The sequence below is a fragment of the Cervus canadensis genome, chromosome 24 (assembly GCF_019320065.1).
Source record: "Cervus canadensis isolate Bull #8, Minnesota chromosome 24, ASM1932006v1, whole genome shotgun sequence".
In the NCBI taxonomy this organism is placed as follows: domain Eukaryota; kingdom Metazoa; phylum Chordata; class Mammalia; order Artiodactyla; family Cervidae; genus Cervus; species Cervus canadensis.
Genome location: NC_057409.1, coordinates 7,819,536 through 7,838,967, shown reverse-complemented (window position 1 = coordinate 7,838,967; position 19,432 = coordinate 7,819,536). Strand labels below are relative to the sequence as shown.

At 55.2% G+C, this 19,432-nt stretch overlaps 1 protein-coding gene across 1 annotated transcript in view; it reads left to right on the top strand.

Annotated features, from left to right (window-relative positions):
• The window catches only part of RUNX3 (RUNX family transcription factor 3), a 66,108-nt gene that overhangs the window by 24,203 nt on the left and 22,473 nt on the right, over positions 1 to 19,432 (top strand). Inside the window, exons 2-3 of the mRNA XM_043444895.1 lie at positions 10,611 to 10,891; positions 12,826 to 12,982. Of these exons, the coding sequence (XP_043300830.1) occupies positions 10,611 to 10,891; positions 12,826 to 12,982 (438 nt within the window). The remainder of the gene's footprint in view (positions 1 to 10,610; positions 10,892 to 12,825; positions 12,983 to 19,432) is intronic.

The window sequence follows — 19,432 nt, the reverse complement described above, 5'->3', positions numbered from 1 at the left end:
TGTAGCCAGGCAGGCTTATCTGTCCATGGAATTTTCCAGGCAATAATACTGGAGCAGATTGCCATTTCCTACTCTAGGGATCCTCCCGATGCAGGGATCAAGCCTGTGTCTCTTGCGTCTTCTGCATTGGCAGGCGATTTCTTTACCACTGTGCCACCCGAGAAGATGGTCAATTCTTCCCATTTTACAGATGAGGAGGCTGAGGCTTGAGAAGGCCCAAGGTCACACATTAGCAGGTGAAAATGCCAGGGCGAGAACTCAGAGTTGGTAGGCACTGTGTCACTAACTGTCAGGTCACAAATGAAACTCTGGTTTCATTCTCTCATTTGTTCAATAAGCGCTTACTATGAGCCAGCCTAGGCTGGACACTGGCACCTGGTCCAGCCTCCAGTCCCATCCAACACTTGTAATCCCACTACAATATCCTGACCTCAACTTGAATACCTCCCACATGGGGACCTCTCTACCTCCCGAGGAATGTCTCATTCTGTCTCTGCTTCTTTTCTTCATATGGAGTTCAACAACCACTGGCTGTAGTTCCACCCTCGACATGTATGTGGCCCCCTGACATGTATCAGCTCTTCAGAGATCTGAAAACAGTGCTCTCAGGCCCCAGACCGGACATTTCCCAGGGCAAAGTCCCAGTTGCTTTAACAGTCGGTCACATGACATGGCTTCAATACTCTTCCCCACATCAAGGTCTGAGTGACTCTCCCTGCAACTCTTGTATTACAGTCTCTTTTTTCTGGACCAAGAGGGCCCTCCTCACCTCCATGGAACTTTGGGAGGAAAGGAGGTTAACAGATGCTAGGGATGTGCCTGAAAGCTGTGGGCTCACAAACCACCTAAAGAATCAATGCCCCTCGACTAAGAACAAATAGAAACTTCCATAGCCTGGGCTCAACTTCTCCCAGGGCCTCAGAGTTGGGTCCAGCTGCCTGTGTGACCTTGAACAAGTCCCTGACCTTGCCTGGGCTTCAGTGCTCCCAGTTGCAGATTAACATGGAATTCTAGAATACTGAAGATGGACAATCCTCCTGGGGATCAAGTGAGGGCCAATGCATTTCTCTCCCTGATGGGGTTTGTTGGAGGACCGGAGAGGGAAGGAACTTGCCTGGGGACACCAGCAAGGAGTAAGGGGCTAGAGCCAGGTCATAAGTCATGACCACAGTTAGGCTCCATTCAGCCCCAACTTTCTGATTCGTGGAGGACAGGTTTGAGTTTATCAAGGTGCAAAACACAACTGCTTCCCCAACCAATGAGGGCAGCAAAGGAATCCTGGAGCATGAAAGAGTGGAGGAGGTCAGTCACAAAGAAGGACTTCCAGATGTTTAGGACGGAGATCTGGGGCCAGGACTCCCACTACATCCCGGGCCAGACTTAAGGCAATGACCCACATAGAAGACCTAATAAATTTAAAAGTGGAACAAACAGCTATAAAATGGGGACACCCGCCTCCACCAGTTCCTATGGGTCTAGGCCCAGGTCCACTGCTACCCAGCCTGGGAGAGAGTGTCCCACTCCCCATTGACTGGGTATGACCATGAGTCCCTTCACTGGTCTGGCCTCAGTTATCCCTTCTGTTTTGGGAGAATAAAAAAACCTGCCCATGTGCAACACTGTCCCCACTGGGCTTGGTGAACATAAAAGACTGCAGAATGGGCAGCGGTTCAGGCACTGGCTTTGGCGTCAGAGGGACCCGATTCCCAATCTAGGCTTCCTGGCTGCATGGAAACCTCTCTGAGCCTCGGTTTTCCACATGTGCCGAATTCAGGAAGTTGTTCTGAATTTCATCTCAAGACAATGTAGGTGCTCAGAAAACACTCTCCCCAGGCCTGGACCCATGCCAGGGGCCTGGACACCTATGGCAATTGGCTGATGGGAGGACCTGTGGGCAGGACCAGTCGTATCATTGCAAAATGAAAATACAGGCCCCTTGTTCAAAAAGTAATGAAGAAATGTCAAGGCGGGGTGGCAGAGCAGGAAGTCACGGGCAAGGCCCTTCTGTGTGACTGCACAGGTCACGGGCCCGGGACGCTGGCCCCGTCTGTGGGGACCCCTGGCGTGGCTCAGACTTGCTTCAGGTTGAGGAGCTGAGGCCCTGACACCCCAGCTTCCACCAGCACGCGGAGGGCCACCCCCTCTCCCCGGGGCTGCAGCTGGGATCACGACCGCTGGGCCCTGCCACGCTTGGGGGCCGTCGGAGGCAGCATGAAAGACCAACTGTTCTCCACCTCGTCCTGCCCCGTTTTTATCTCATGCCATGCATACAGCACATAGTTGATTTCTTTCCGCAAAGGGCTGCGCTTTTTTTTTTTTTTTTCTTTTCCAAGGGCGACGCTGGAAAGCCATGTGGCTTTTATTGCTGGCAGGAATGTCTGAGGCGTTCCTCCACCACCACATGAAATGGAGCCGTAATCTTCATCTGCGTAAGGCCAAAGCCCCCGGTCTCCTCAGAGCCATCGGCCTCTGAGATTAATTAAGGCTTCACAAGGACTGACAGTCATTAGAACCTTTTTGGGGAGGTGGAAAATCCCTAATGGGACTGGCTGGGCCCGGGAGCCACTGGGTGGGCGGGGGGGGCGGGGGGTGGCGAGGAGGGCCTGCCGTGGAGAGGAAACTACCCTGGACCAGAGTCAGTGGGGGACCGCGAGAGGGGGTCCAAGGCTCTGCCCTTGGCCTAGGCTGTGACCTTGAGCGAGACCCTTCCCCTCTCCAGGCCTTGGTTCCGCCCCTTGATAAACTAGAGATTTGGATATGCTATCTCAGAACCCTGTGGAGTCTGACATTATAAAATCCTGAATCCTGCCCACAATTCTCATGCCAGGATTCTAATTCTATTCCATGACTGTAACTTCAAGCATCTGATTCTGGTCCATGAGAACAGAGTGTGGTAGTCAGGAACGTGGCTCTGCAGCCAGTCTGCCTGGTTGGAATCTGAACTCCACAGTTTCCCAGCTGTGTGTCGTTGGGCAAGTCACCTAGCCTCTCTGTCTTTGGTTTTCTCACCTGTAAAAGGGGGGTGATAACTGTACCTCTCCCATAAAAGTACTGGGAGGCATGGATTGAACTTAACTGCTGTCAGTAATGATGAATAATGCTCAGAAATTTAATCATGTGGTTGCAATCCTATCCCCAAAATTGGTTTGGAATACCAGTTTCTTGGAATCTCATTCTTGCCACCTGCTTAAGGTTTGGAGACATGTTGAACCTTGAATCTCTCCTCTCTCTCTTCTACTCTGCAAGAGGCAACAGCCCCTCAGAAAGCCCTTTCCCTCCATGATTGCCAGAGCTGAAGCCCTATACTGGAACTAGGGGAAGGCCATGCTCTTCCCAGAAGCCGTCTTGGGCTGCAAGATACCAGCCTCTCCCCTGCCCTCAACAGAAGGGTCCTCTGATTTGATGGGTCTGACAGTGGGTTGCTTGGCACCCAGCCATTGCTGTGGATGGAGGGAAGCCCTGTGACTAGCCAGCAGAGTGGAGACAGAGCCCAGATCTGCACCAAGAAGTCATGTTAGAAGAAGGGCCTTTGAAGGACTTCCCTGGCAGTCTAGTGGTTAGGACTTGGCAGTGGCCCTGGGTTCGATCCCTGGTCAGGGAACTAAGATCTCGCAAAAACAACAACAACAAACAAGGGCCCTCAAGACCTTCTTGTCTGAACCTCTCAGGTTCTGAGACCCAGAGGAAATAAGTTATTTACTGTCTGAACCTCAACTTCCCCATCTGTAAAATGGAGAGGACAAAAATCTCAACCCTGTAGAAGCATCACGAGGGTTAGTGATAACTGAGGTAGCACCCCCAGCACACAGCAGGGGTCTAATCAATTAGGGTAATTATTCATCATAGACCAAAGAGCTCTGCCAGAATTATTTCTGCTTTATAGATGACCATGGGCTTCCCTGTTGGGAAGCTCAGCACTAAAGAATCTGCCTGCCAATGCAAGGAAACAGGGGTTTGATCCCTGGGTTGGGAAGATCCCCTGGAGAAGGAAATGGCAACCCACTCCAGTATTCTTGCCTGGAAAATCCCACGGACAGAGGAACCTGGCGGGCCACAGTCCATGGGGGTCGCAAAGAGTCAGACATGACTGAGCTACTAAACAACAACAGATGACCAGAGTGAGGAACAAGGAGGACGTTAGAAGACCAGATGCAGGGGTGGGAGCCGAAGCCAGAATCCACTTCCCTGGCCACTGCTGGGGCCACCTACTCTCCTCTGGCCAGGCTTGTGCTGAGACCAATCCCCTGCCCTCCTTCCCTCTCGCGTTTGGAATCCAGGCATCCAGATGCCATGGGCATCCCTGCAGGGGGGCACGGCATTTCTCCTGGAGCAAGGGGTCGTGACCGGCCGGGGGGTGGGCTGGGGTGGGGTACAGCGTGGGCCTGGCCCAGAGCTCCGGCCGGGGGGTGGGCTGAGGCGGGGTACAGAGTGGGCCTGGCCCAGGGCTCTGGCCGGGGGGTGGGCTGAGGCGGGGTACAGCGTGGTCCTGGCCCAGGGCTCCACCTATGGGGCTCCAGCAGGGTGGGCGGAAGTCAAGCCACCCCACTTTGGGGGCGGTGCCGTGCTGCCCCGGGCCTTGCCAAGTCTCTCTTCTTCTTCGGTAACACGGATTAAGTCTCTCCCCATTCTGGACTTCAGTGTTCCTATCTGTAAATTGGGGATCACAGCTGAGTCAGCCTCCTTGCGGGTGGGTTGGTTCCGAGGTAAAAGGAGAACGGGCAGTGGGTGGGCCTCGATGGACAATTCCTGCAGCCCCGTCCCCGAGTCCGAAGGGTCCGCTCATTTCCCAGTCCACAGCTATTTAACAGGTGCTATTGCCTCTCTCTAGCTCCCCCACCCCTTTGCAGTTAACCGTATTGAGGTCTTTCAGTACCCATCTGTATGCAGGGCTCTTCCCATTTCTTCATTTAACCAGTGCAGGGTCGGAGGGGGGAGGCAAGGAATGTACATAACCATTTGGGGTGCCTCCTCCCCAAATTTTGAGTCAGATTGAGCTTTTAACCTGGCTCTGGTCCTCTTTAGCCCAGAAAACCTTGGGCAATGTTCCTTTTCATTTAAAAGGGTGTTGACACCTACCACATACAATTGAGGGTTGAAAGACCACTTCAAGCCCAAACACAGTGGCTGGACATGGGAGCACCTCAGCCAACATGGCTGTTACGGCTTTGCCCACTTCACTGTCCGGCAGACCAAGGCTCAGAGAGGTGCAGGCCCTGGGCAAAAGTCCAGCCAATCAACAGCAGAGCCTGTAGCTCTGTCCTACCCACCTTCTCCTCCCCAGCTCCCTCCCCCTTCTCTGAGAGTCTGGCCCTTTCCAAAAAAAAAAAAAAATCTACAATTTGAGATGCCACTTGTCCTCCTCCAGTCCTCTCAGCAGGAGCCTTCCTGAAAGGTTGCCCAGAGTGGATGGCCTCAGAGCTGGATTCTCTGGGGTGAAGGCTCCCTGCCCTGAAGGAGACAACCGTTCAGACACTTTATTGTTTTTCATGACCCTTTCTCATAATTATATAAGCATATTTTATGATATAAATATTAATATTCCCTGGTGGCTCAGACAGTAAAGAATCCACCCGCAATGCAGGAGACCTGGGTTCAGTCCCTGGGTTGGGAAGATCCCCTGGAGGAGGGCATGGCAACCTACTCCAGTATTCTTGCCAGGAGATTCCCCATGGACAGAGGAGCCTGACAGGCTATGGTCCATGGGGTCGCAAAGAATTGGAGAGCCTAAACACACACACATTTTAATGTAGAATACATATGTAGCATACATGGGGACTTCCCTGGTGGCTCAGTGGTAAAGAATCTGCCTGCAACGCAAGAGATGTGAGTTCGATCCTTGGGTCGGGAAGATCCCCTCGAACAGGAAATGGCAACCCACTCCAGTGTTCTTGCCTGCGAAATCCCATGGACAGAGGAGCCTGGCAGGCTACAATCCATGAGGTTGCAAGAGTTGGGCACGACTGAGTTACCTCCACCACCATATAGCATATATATTATAATAAAACTTACATATGTGTAAATGTAAGTTTACACATTTACATCTGAAATAAGGATGCAGACAAGTCCTAGTTTAATTAGTAGCATTTGCTTTCTTATTCTTGCACATAGAACAACTGATGGTATATCTGATATGGTGAAGCACAATGCCCCTCCCCTTCAGGTTGTGAAATGGAACAATCAGAACAACCTCCATTCACAGTAGAGGAAACTGAGGCAAAGTGAGGGACAGGAATGTTCCTCCTGGAGTTCCAGGGCATGAGGCATGAAACAGGTTTCCCCATGGATCCCTCTGGAGTGGGGGTGTGGAAGCCAGGAGAAATCATTATCTTCTGGCTGACGGTCCTCTGTGTTATTCACTGGACTAGGGCTACTGGGAGAGACTCCGGGAATAAAGGGAACAACCACCTCCCGGGGAGGGAGAGGGGGCTGAGGCAAGTTTCAAGTTAGGAAAGTTTCTGCCTGTGGGGAGGTAGGCGGCGGGACCAGTGGGTTTCCCGAGGGAGGGTCTGAGAGCCCAGGGGAACCTGAGTCCTCAAGATCAAGGCGTGGGCAGTCCTCTGGTGGCAGCTGAAAGCCCTCCTGCAAGCTGCCTATGCCTGGAGGCAGGTCATAGACAGTCCTTAGCTCCCCCAGGGACCTCCCCCCGCACCCGCCCCAGGAGAACCATCTGGGACAGGACCTCCGTGGACCAGGCTCTGACTCGGGCAAGCTCTGATTGGATATTTCGCAAACGGAAAATGTGAGGCCCAGAGAGGGGAAGGGACTTGCCAAAGGCCCTGGACAAGGGGTGATCAGGACTTATTTTTGAGCATAACACTACCAGCTCGCATGGATGGAGCACCACCTACGTGCCAGGCGTGTGCCAAGCACTTTACGCATGATTCTAAGAGACCACTGTTATTACTCCCACTTCACAGAAGAAACAGATGAGGCTCAGAGAGTTTTAAGCAATTTACTCCAGATCACGGTAGGTGGTGGAAGAATTTGGGCAGGGGAACCGCAGACCCAAGCTCCTTCCACATCAAGTGGACCTCTTAGAAGGTTTTTCAGAGCATCTACGTCCGCTACCTGCCACAGACGGGGGGTCCTCACCCCTCCCCAGGTACGGGGACTCCCTGGGAATCAGACTTGCTCTCAGAAGCTCTCTGGAGGGAGGGGAGACACGTGCAGGCACCTCACTACCAGGAATGCAGATGAAGCGCCCTCCTAAACACCCTCCAGCAGCAGGAGGGGGGCGCCCAACACGGGATCATTCTGACTCCCTCCCCCTGGCAGAAGGAGTGTCTCCCAGAACCCAGACTCTGCAAGGCCCCAGGTTGTGTTTCTGTTTACCCAGCTCTGGGCCAAGGTAGGTCCAGACCTCCTGGCTTCCTCTCCCTGTTGCACACGACCTGGCATGCACTCAGATGGGGGCTATTCGAGAGCGGCTGTCAATGGGTCCCAGGGAAGAAGGGACTGCTGTCCACACAAGATGGGGAAGGGAGAGATATCTGTGGGCCCCAGGGGGGGAGTAGATTTCAAATTGAAACTGTCTTTTGAAAATGGGGCAAGAATGGGTGGGGAGAGGAGAGAGAGGTGTGATGTTAGGTCTGTCAGTCTGGGGTAGGGACAAAAATGGGTTGGTCTTAGGTTGAAATTGGGACCGAGCTGGTCTGTTCCTCTGTGTGTGCTCCTCCTCCCGGGTTCCCCGAGAACAGGACAAGACTGTGCACGTCTACCAGAGAGAACGTTCTGCAGGGGGTCAGAGGCTGCCGGGACCCTCCGGGGTCTGAGATAAGGCACAAAGCGTCCACGTAAATGGGGGGAGGGGAGGGCAGCCTTCGATCTACCACAAAGCCACTGGTTTGTCCGATACGTGGCCGCACAGATGGTGAGGAATCGTGCGGGAGGTCTGTCCAGGAAGGGCGGCTTGTAGGAGCCGGCCGGTGGCGCCTGGTGCACATCTGTGCCCAGAACCTCCGCGGCTGGCAGAGTGCAGGCGTCAACTAGCGGTGGGTCCTGGGACTGCTCCTTGCCCAGCAGCCCTGGCGACCTCCGGCTGGGGACCCAAGCGTCCACAAACCCAGGTTCCCCGGTTCTGGCGCCCACCGGCAGCGAGCGCCTTTCTCTTGGGCTGGAGCCATGCAGGCACTTGTGGCCGGGTGCCAGGACCCACAGGAGTCCTATCCTCAGGAAACCCATTTGTAAACCGGCTGTAGGACGAGAGGGAGAAATCAGGCGGAGAGACCAGGAAGGGCACGGCTGCAAACCAAAACCACTCAACAAATCGAATTTACAAACCCCAGATGCAGCGGGTCCTGACCCCAAAGCCGCTCCAGGGCAGCACGGAGTCACCCGCCCTTTCTGGCCCCGGGCCCTACCTGGACAAGACAAGGTGGGCCTTTGCAGCGGGAAGCTCCCAGAGGTCGGTCGCCCCAACGCCCCTGTTCCTCACTTTCCTCCAGTTTTGCAGCCGGTATCAGCGCTCCCAAGAGTGTGCAGGCCCCTCCCGGCAACCTGCAACTCCCACGTGCAGGCTCTATAAAAAGGTCCAGCGAGGGACCTTCGTTGTCCCCGCTCTCTAAATGGTCTGAGGGGGACTGGTGTGAGGCTCTGACAGGGCTGGGGACCAGCTCTCCAGGTGGTCGAGGTGGGTCAGGGCCGGTCCATCTTAGACCCGATACAGGGCTTGATTTCGTTTGGCAAAGACTAAGTGGCCCGCGATGGGTCAGATTCAGGGAAAGATCTTGCTGCCGCCATCGGATCCTATGCTTCTTCGCTGCCAAGGCTTCGAATCAGTCGTTTTGCACCTGTCCAAGGCCGGAAACAACGAATATCCAACCCGATCTCCAAAACGGCAGGCAGACTCTGCACGCGTTCGTTTCCCAAACTCCAGGGGGTCCATCTGGGGCGATAATCCGGAGCGAATGGGGGCTTGATCTTTCCAGTCCTCCTCCTCTGTGTAGCCTGTCCCTAGGCCCGCTATCCCGGCGTAAAAGGCTGGAGAGGGGATCCTTTGCCTGTTTTGCCTCGGGGAGCGGTTGGGCCACGCGGTCGGGGAGAGGGGAGAAGGGGAGAAGGAGCGAGGACCCCGGGCTGGCGAGCAGAAAGTGCCTCGGCAGAGCTGTCTGCATTCCTGCCGCAGGGCCAGAGCGCACTGCCCGGGAAGACGTGGGCGTGGACCCGCGTGGGCCAGTTTGCATCCACCGGGTGGATGAAAATTCCCTGCTTTGGAAGTCGGGGCCCTTAGCTTTTGCAGCCATTCCCGCGCCTTCTCTGCACGGTTTCCTACTCATCACGAACTCTGGTCCTCTCCTACGAAGCAGGACATCGTTTAGATGCCCGCGGGGGGTTGGGGCTTGGGGGTTGGGGGAGAGATGGGGGGAGTGGAAACGCTCGCGTTTTTCAGGTAGCGTTGTGGTTTTCAAAGAGCCATAGGCCGACGACGCAGCGAGGCCTGCGCGATCCTGAAAGTCATTTTTGGAGGGGAGAGCGGAGAGAAATGGTGTTATTCGCCCCCACGCCGATGCGGGCACGGAGGGGACCCCCTTCTCTCTGGCCCCGGGCCGGGAGGAAAGTTGCACAGGGCTCGGTGCTGCAGAGGCCTCTGCCTGGTGAGCGTCATCTCGTGTGCGGTGGAGGTTCTGGGGTCAAAATAATTTGCGGGACAGGTAGGGGCAGGGAGAAGGCATTCTGGGGCCGCTCCCCGCTCGGTGTTACCGGCCTTGAAGGGCCCCCCCCCCCGGCAGTCCCCATCTGGGGGGTGTGGGGGGTGCAAGCTTCACAGGCCGAAAGCAGCTGGAGCTGGGGAGGCCTGGCTGCCGGCGGCCGGGAAGGGCGCCCGAAGAAGCTGGGAGTGGGGGGGCAGCGGCTGGAAGGACTAGATGTTTTAAACAAATTCTCAGCCTCGGCTCCAGCTCCCCAGAACTCTGGAGGAGCCCAGGGCTGTCGCGCAGGGAGTCGGGGGGGTGGCCCAGCTCGGACCCCGGGCGCCCTCCCCGGGCGGAGCCTTCCGCCCCTCCCCGTTGGGCGGCCTTCGGAGGCCCCCGTTCCTCCCCGGCGAGCGCAGCCGAGGTGCCCGCGATGGGGGCTCCCATTGGCTGCGCGACGCGTCGCTCGGGCCAGCCCCGCCCTCGCGGGCCCCCGGGGGTACTAACCCCGCGCGGGCGGCGGCGGCGGCGCGGCCACTCGGTTCTCGAGGATTTTGTTCTGGGGCTGCGGCCGCCCAGTCGGTGGGGCGGCCACGAGCGGGCTGCGGGCGGCGGGCGGGCGGCGCGCCCCGCCTCAGCCTGAGCAAGGCCGCCGGGACCGCCGCGAGGAGCGGCCGCACGCGGGCCGCGCTACACGCCCAAGATGCGGGACTAGCGGGCCGGGCCAGCGGCGCGGCCGTCGGGGGGGCGGTGAGGCCTCGCGGCGGGCGTCCCCGGGCGCCGCCCCCCGCCACCCCACCCCACCCCACCCCACGGCGCCCTGAGGCCCCAGCCCGGCCGCTTCTGCTTTCCCGCTTCTCGCAGCGGCAGCAGCAGCGGCGGCGGAGGAGAGGCGCCCGCGCCGGCCGCCCCCGGGGGAGCCGAGCCGCCGCCGCCGCCCGCCCGGCGCCCTGACGGCCGCTGTTATGCGTATTCCTGTAGACCCGAGCACCAGCCGCCGCTTCACACCTCCCTCCACGGCCTTCCCCTGCGGCGGCGGCGGCGGCGGCGGCGGCGGCGGCAAGATGGGCGAGAACAGCGGCGCGCTGACCGCGCAGGCGGCCGTGGGCCCCGGCGGGCGCGCCCGACCCGAGGTGCGCTCGATGGTGGACGTGCTGGCGGACCACGCGGGCGAGCTCGTGCGCACCGACAGCCCCAACTTCCTCTGCTCCGTACTGCCCTCGCACTGGCGCTGCAACAAGACGCTGCCCGTCGCCTTCAAGGTGAGTGCGGGGGAGGCCCCCCACCCCCGGGCGGGAGGACACCGGCCCGGCGGCCCCGGGCGTCTCCGCTGCAGGAGCCAAAGCCCCGGAAAAGGGAGGGGAAGGGAGGCGCCCGAGAGACCCCCGCGGTGAGAGCCCGGCCGCCGGGTCCCCTGGAGCTTTTGCGCGCTCCACCCGGGGACTTGGGCGTACGCTCTAGAATGCACCCGGCACGGATGACTTTTTAAGGGCTTTGCCACCTTCGGTCTTGGGGTGGTGGGGAGGGGGGGCCCTGCGGAGAGACCGTTGATGCGGAAACGGGCGGATGGGGTTTCGCTCTTCCCCAACCCGGATCCCTCGGATACAGCCCTGCGGGCAGCGAGCGGGGCAGAGAGGAGCCCTGGGACCCGGGCGAGGACCCCGGAGGCGGGGTGCGGAGGGTGGGAGAGGGCCTACCCTCCCCTGCCCGCACCCCCTCCTCCTGCACGGCTCTCAGAAAACACTTCCTGCTCACACCGTCAACCCCTGGCTTCTGAAGTTTTACACCGGGAGGCTCCAGGCCGGGATGGGGGGCCCTGAACCCTAAGCGATTGCTGGCCGGGATCCCGAATGTCAGACCGAGATGGGGGGGGGGGGGCGCTCCCACACCTGGCAGCCCCTGGTAGCCATCCCAAGGAGCTTTTTTCTATTTGCTGGGGAGTAGGCGACTGTTTCATTTTCATTTTTTTTAAGGGGGCAGCGAGATGAAACGAAAACGCCTTGGTTTTCCCCTAAACCTCTCACAGCTGCCGTGAGAAAGGGCAACGCAGGAAGGGCCAGCGGCTGGGGGTGGCGGGTGCCCGAGGTGACTGGAAACAGCGGCTCCTGGCAGCCGAGGCCGTCTTTGGTCCCATTAAGACGACTCCAAATTGGAAAAAGGGATGAGTGGCTCTTTGAGGTCTCCCGGGTGACATCTTAAAATACCAGTGGGGAAAATCTCCCGGGGAGGAGGGGGAGGGGGAGGCCCGTGTGACTTTAATCCTCAGATTGGAGGTTTTACTGTCACTTGGAGCTTAAAAGGAATCTTTGAAATTAAAAGAAGACAGGATGTTGACAGGAAATCTGGCCTTTTTAATCAGACCCCAAACATTTTCTCCTTGAAATTTTTACCATCTGGATCCCCAGTCCCTGCACGCGGTGGCCACGTTTAAATGGCTGTGACTGCCTTTGCAGTCTGATTTCCTTTGCAAAAGGCATCTGTCTCTCCACGCTCCTTAGGGCCTGGGGTGGGGAAGACTATATTGGGGGCGCATCTCCACCTTCATTTTGCAATTCTTCAGCAGGTGCATCCTCCTGTTATCAGAAGCCCCTCTCTCACTTTAAAGGGGGTTTCTGGGCAGTCCCTCTCAAAACAGCAGTTTGTTTTGCATTTTGCATTTTCCCTGCATAACGAATTCAGGCTCTGCAGAGGCAGATAAACTGGGCCTGGGCCGCATTTTGGCGCCCCATTTCATACCCCAAAGGGCTCTTGCATTAATTGAATGTGGGGGAGCAGTCCCGTTATTGTTGTTGTTGATATTATTTTCACTCAGAGACTCGGTTGCTAGGAGCGTGTTGATTCCTCTTTTGCTCAAGCCGAAGGGAAGAGAGGAACTGCACCCCAGGACACAGTGTCTGTGCTCATTCCCCGCTTTCACTTAGGTTTCGTTGCATTGAAATGATCAATTCTTCAGGATGTGATTTAATCAGTTGATGTAGGATTTGGGTGTGGAAAGTAGAGATTTTTGCCTTCTGATTTTTGTGGTATTGGGGGGGGGGGCGCAAGTGCCTATTGTTTTTAAGCCTCTTCTCCACCCCCGCATTTGAAAAATCCGCATTGCGCCTGGGCCGCGTAGGGGAGCTGCTGCCCCTGCCCCCTCTTCTTTCGCTGGCCTCCCCTACCTGCCTAAGCTGTCCCCCCACCCCCATGCCCTCAGGTGGTGGCGCTGGGGGACGTGCCAGATGGAACGGTGGTGACAGTGATGGCGGGCAACGACGAGAACTACTCCGCTGAGCTGCGCAACGCCTCGGCCGTCATGAAGAACCAGGTGGCCAGGTTCAACGACCTCCGCTTCGTGGGCCGCAGTGGGCGAGGTGAGCGGAAGGGCGACTTTGGCGATGGCAGAGGCGCAGGGAAGTGAGCTGAGAACGAGGCTTTGGGGTCCTTGCGGAAGCCCTGGAAACAGGTCTCCAGGCCCACCTCTGTCCAAAATAGCAGTTTGGAACCCCTTAAGGTGTTTCAGACCCTTTTGAGAAGGTGGAGAAAGTTAGGGTCTTTGGCCAGAAAAGACACAATTTTCTTTCCATTTCTGGGGTTTACTAACTTGTGAAGCCTTCCCCGTCTCCCCTCTTTCCGATAAGCTCCTCAGCCTCACAGGAGATGCTGGGGGATCGCGGACCAACAAGCTCAAAATGGGGCCTCATGGGTCTTTACGGCGCGGCGCGGCGCGTTGCTTAGAAGCTGGTTTTGACAAATCCTTGGTCTTTGGGGCCCCGAACACCCCAACCACTCTCTCCACTGGGGTGGAGTCTCCCCCACACTTTGAGGCTGCCTCTCCCCAGCTGTGGTCTCCCGAAGCCACAGTTTCGCCAGCCCCTTTGAACCTTAAGGTGGTTTAGAAAAGAAAAAAACCGAACTCAGTGCAGGATGCTGGGTGCTGGAAAGCAGAGCTTGAAGGCTGCCATCTCCCACTCTAGAATCAAGGCTGGTGTGCCAGCCTGCCTATCTGATCTTCCTCGGGCATTATGAGGGAAGGCAGGACCAGACGCCGCTGTGGCTGCCGCCAGGGGCTATTGAGTGGGAGGCGGCTGGGACCTGAAACCCCATCACCACTTCTGAGTTGAGAAATCCTAGAACCCTGGCCGGGCGAAATGCAGACTTGAGGGCTTGCTGGCCCTTTAAGACTAGGCTGCCGAAAAAAGCGAAAAGTGGGGAGTGCCCTTCCCAGGCAACCAGCCGACTCCTCCAGTTTGTTCAGAAAGCTAGCTAGGTTCCCTCTGCTTCCAGTCCTCCAGAGAGGCTGAGGCAGAATTGTACTTTTCATCACCAATAAACAAGACCTTCTTAAGGTTTTAGTTCCCTGTGAGCCGCCAGCCCAGCTCGGAAACGGGCATCTGGGCACCATTTTTTTCCTCTCCAGCCATTCAATGTATACATACAAATGTCAAACATATTTTGACTTTTCAGCATTAATTAAAACCAGGGCATTATTTGCATGTAATAACTGTTTACTTGTTACTTTTTTATGAAACTGAAATAGTTTACATTCTTTCAAACATTTCCTGTTCCTGTTGGCTCCCTTCCCCACGCACAGATTTCTTTCAAACGTTGCCCTTAACTGGTTGCAGGTTGATGGATGGAAAATGTTTGCTTTTATGAATTAAGCTTTCATTGCTGCTCCTAATTAGTCTCCAAGCCCCCTTTGTCATTCCCAATTTCTCAAGCCTTTTGCAACTTAATCCCAGCCCCGAGTGGAGAGCTGCTCACCACTGGTTGGCAGGGGGCTTGCTCGGATGCGGTTGGGTCTTGGGCGGTGGCCGGGTCCACCAGTGGCAGTGGAGGGCACCTGGAGCCGCAGCAGAAGGGGCATTCTGTGCTGGGAGCCCAGCAACGCGTCAGGAATGGGTTCCCCTACTCCCTCTCCTGGAAAGTGATGAGTTGGTTATTCTGTGTGTTCCTGAGACCTCACCTGGCTGTCCTGCCACTGAAAATGATTTCTTGGTAGTATTTATACCCACAGACCTGCACCCACCCCACAAGGCCCACAGAGAAGGAGCTGGGTTTCCAAAGCATCGTTCAGCCGAGGGCTCTTGGAGCAGGCACTGCGGAGGGAGGCTGGGATCCTGGCTCTGGGAGGGGCAGGAGGCGGAGTTTACAGACTCCATTCTCTCTCCAGTCTCAGTGGTCCTAGGCGGCAGAAGAGGCCTGAGCGCGAGTTCCGATGCCCAAGGAACTTGATGAGCTTTTCAGACCTTGGAGGCTCATCAGACAGCCTGGGCTCTGCAACCAGCTCTGCTGGTGACTCACTGGATGACACTGGGCAAATGGCTTATTAACCTCTCTGTGTCTCCCTTGTTTCCTCATCTATAAGATGGGGCAATACTCGAACCTACCTTGTGGGATTTCTGTGAGCATTGAGGAAACTGGTACTAATGTATCGGTTGGCACCTGCTGAGAATGGGATACAGGTTAGAGATTGTGTTACTTCAAGTGCCTGGGACTGGAGGAGACCTTTGAAGTCCCTTTGAGTGGTGACAGTCACTGATTCTCTGATTATGGTGTGGTTTGGGCGGGGGTGGGGGAAACCCAGAAGGTGTGAATTGTTGAGTGGGAGAAGTGGAGGCGGCTGGCAGTGAGGAAGGAGGACACAGGGGTCCTGTGGCATGCAGCCGCGCCTCTGCTGCGCCCAGCCTGCCCATTGGGAAATTCCCTCCCAGGAACACATCGGTGGTTGACACAGACAGTTTGGGCCACCTTAGGAGTCAGGACAGCCTGGGGTTTGGGACTCCAAGCCTTTCCCTGGCTCTCTGCCTTCTGCCAGAACTTAAGAAGCCAGATGGAAACTTCTGTTCATCTCCTTGCTTTTTATCCCTTGATCCTGCCTTAATTCTAAGAAAGAGATTTCTGTGCAAGACGTATACACAGAACTACCACAAAGCTCTCATGATAAGCCCGAAAGTGTAAACCAAGAGAAGAAAGGGAAGGAAACCAAGTCATTCTCCTGCAGTGATTAGGGCTGACGTCCCCACCCTGCCAGACGCAGCACCCCTTCTTACAGAAGATTTTGCGACATGCCCTCTACCATCCTACGGTTGAAATGTGCATGATATCGTCATGATCTATCCACCTACATGCATTCTCAAAATCGATATAATTCCATAACTCTAATGGAGAGAAAAAGGAAAAGTAACTTTATCACAATGTATCTATTTGAATATGTAAATGCTGGGGCAAGCCGACAGACACTGTGGGGTGGATCAATGTTTGCACCTCTAGCGGAAGCCCTGTGACCCCCAAGCCGACAGGCCAGGTGTACGTGACTCAAAGTCTGAAAGTGGCACCGTCGCCAGGGACACGATTTGCTGAAGCTGTGAGAAATTTTTGGCAAAACTCTGAGCAAAGGTTTTTTGAAACAATTAAGAACTATCTTCCCTTCTGGAAAATTCAGTAGATGTTAAAAGAGTGCAAAAACTTCTATTTTGTGTACAACTGAGTTAGGCTCATGGCTTAGAGACTCTCTGTAAGCAGGTTTTCACACACAGGAAGAGTGAATAATCCATTGCCCTGTGCAGTGCTAGACAGTTGTATCTCCCCTACCCACCACATCCCACCTCTTGAGGACCATGGCACCATAAACTCCCAAAATGGCCACTAGTCAAAGCTGTGGTTTTTCCAGTGGTCATATATGAATGTGAAGGTTGGACTATAAAGAAAGCTGAGAGCCGAAGAATTGATGCTTTTGAACTGTGGTGTTGGAGAAGGCTCTTGAGAGTCCCCCGGACTGCAAGGAGATCCAACCAATCCATCCTAAAGGAGATCAGTCCTGAGTATTCGTTGGAAGGACTGATACTGAAGCTGAAACTTCCAGTACTTTGGCCCCCTGATGGGAAGAACTGACTCATTGGAATAGACCCTGATGCTAGAAAAGACTGAAGGTAGGAGGAGAAAGGGGATGACAGGGGATGAGATGGTTGGATGGCATCACTGACTCAATGGGCATGAGTTTGAGTACACTCTGGGAGTCGGTGATGGACAGGGAAGCCTGGCATGCTGCAGTCCCTGGGGTCACAAAGAGTCAGATACGACTGACTGACTGAACTGAACTGAATTGAGGAGGGGGCCACTGGCCTAGGTGAAGATGAAAAGAACTGAACCGTTATGAATTGGTTAAAAGGAAACCTCAGTGTGTGGAGAGAAATTAGGAATGCAATCGTGGGCACCGGTTTAAGGGGACCACTGGTGGGGGAGGAGTAGATGGCTTCTTGGTCGACCCTGAACAAATCCAGAGGCCCCCAGAGATGAGTCCTCCCCCTGTCCATGAAGCCCCAGGGGCAGGGACTTGTTCCACAGGAACCCAGGCCTAGAGGTTCAGAGACTTGCCCGGGACCGCACTGCCAGACCCCACCACTGCTCCATCCAGCGACCGAAACCCGGGTCCTCCGGCAAAGTCTTGGGGCCGTTCTCAGCCCCATGGAGCAGCAATTTCCAGACTAGGACTCCTCACCCCTTCTAGGGCTGCTTGCCTACTCCTAGGAATTGCACCTTGATGTGCAAGTGAGCCTGGGATTCCTGCACAAAGTCCTCTCGGCTTCCTGCCCTTAAGAGATGGCTGGATGGGTTTGCTGCCAGGCACAGAGAGAAGCGAGGGGCGCTCTGGGAGACGGCTTCCCCCACCTCTGGTTCGCGGTGGTGGGGGGCAGCCTCCTGTGGCACCTGATGCCTGGCCCCCTCCCTCCCACCCCTGCTCCCAGGTCCTAGCTCCTCCCTTCGTCCCTCCTCCCTCCTTCCTCTCTGTGGGTACCTGGGAGGGGTGGTGTCAGGCCTGGAAACTGGGAGGAAGCTGTTGAGGTGGGCTGGTGACCTCAGTGCTGGCCTGTGGTTTGCTGCCTAGTGGGGTGGAGTTTCTCACACCCAAGGAGTAGATGCTTAGGGTCGGTGTGGCGGGGCAGGTTCCAGTAAGTGCTGACTTTTCTGGGTTCCACGTGGTTATCGTGGGACCTAGCCAACTCATTGCCCTGCTGTGAGCCTCAGTTTTCTCATCTGTAAAATGGGAGCAGTAACTTTTGCCCTTAATTCATTCCACAAGCATTTATTGAGCATGTGCTATGTGCCAGATGCTGTCCTAGGGGCTGGGGACAGAGCAATGAAGAAGACAAAAATTCTGGCCCCCACAGAGCATATCATCTAGTTGTTCAGTCGCTCAGTTGTGTCTGGCTCTTTGTGACCCCATGGACTGCAGCACGCCAGGCTTCCCTGTCCTTCACTATCTCCCAGAGTTTGCTCATGCTCCTGTCCATTGAGTTGATGATGCCTTTCGACCATCTCATCTAGTAGAGGGAGACAAAATAAATAAGTAGATGGATTATTAGCAGTAATAAGTCTTAGGAGGAAATTCAAGCCTAGCAAGTGGAAGTGGGAAGGTCTATGATGCTTCAGAATGAGCTTCTTAATCTTTCTTCGCTCCAGGAACCCCTTTAACAGTCTCAGAATAGTGTTTTTCAACCTAGAGGGGTGGGATGGAGCAGGAGGCGGGAGGGAAGTTCAAGAGGGAGGGGACACATGTATACCTGCGGCTGATCCATGTTGATGTATGGCAGACATTTACACAATAGTGCAAAGCAATTATCCTCTAATTAAAAATAAGTTTTTTAAAAAGTGGACCACCGTGAAAAAAAAATAGGAATGAAATAAAATGCAAAGGATGGTAATAAAAGCCAATTATATTAAAACATAGTTAGCAAAACATTTTTCTTAAATGTGATAAATATGCTGCTTTGTTAGCATGTTAAATAGCAAGATCTAGCAATGGTTTGATCATGACTGTGACTTTGAAGTTGTGACGAGCACAAAAGATATTTAAAGAAATCTGCATGATCTGTAACGTGATATGTTAATATCTGTGATGTCTGTTGGCGACAAGGTCACGGAGACTGCTGTCATGCCTCTGTGACTTGTTGCATACGTTCATCCTTCAGAGAGGTGCTACATTTCAGGTGGAGGCTAGGGAAGATACAGTTGTTGTCCTTTTCTTGTTTTTTTGTTCTATTCTCAAGCCCGCTCAATTCTCAGAGGCATGCCAAGATAAAAATGCCTCCTTTAGATAAAGTGACCTGGGAGGGCCTCCCTGGGAAGGTGACTTTAAAGTGATGACCTGAAGGAAGTGAGGCTAAAAACAGAGGGCTTCAGTGAGCTGGCAAGTGCAGGGACCCCGTGGCCCGTCGGCTCTGGGCTGGCCACCTAAACCACCCTGTGGTACCAGGGAGGTGATGGAGGGGTCAGAAGCCCAGGGACCTCTGGAGAGTGCCCGACTGGTTGGGGAGAGGGTCCAGCAGGGAACGGACCTCAGAATGAGAGGAAGCAGTAGTGGGGTAGAAGGGTCCCTGAGTGGGCAGAGAGCCTGAGGCCAAGAGACTTTCTGCACAGTCTGTTTCCAAAAGCCATGGAAAGTGCCCCTGTGGTCTGAGAGTGAGGGGCCAGGCTGGTTTCTCTGGCCCAGAACGCCAGGTCAGATGCAGGTGCATTTCCATCCCTGCCTCCAGCTGCCAGCTCTGGAAAATTCCTCCAGCGAGGCCCCACTCTGCCCCAGTTCAAGTCACACCTCAATTTAAACCACTACCCTTCCCCTGCTCCCTCCCACACACACACACTCTCTCCCAGGCTCAGAAGCCCCCGTTGGTGTGGCTCCAAGCAGCCTGGCTGATTTTCTTTTTTTTTCTTAATTTTTTTCCGAGTATCTTTGGTTTTAGGGGCTTCCCTGGTTGCGACTCGTGGGGTCGCAGAAAGTCGGACACGACTGAACGACTGAACTGAACTGGTGACTCAGA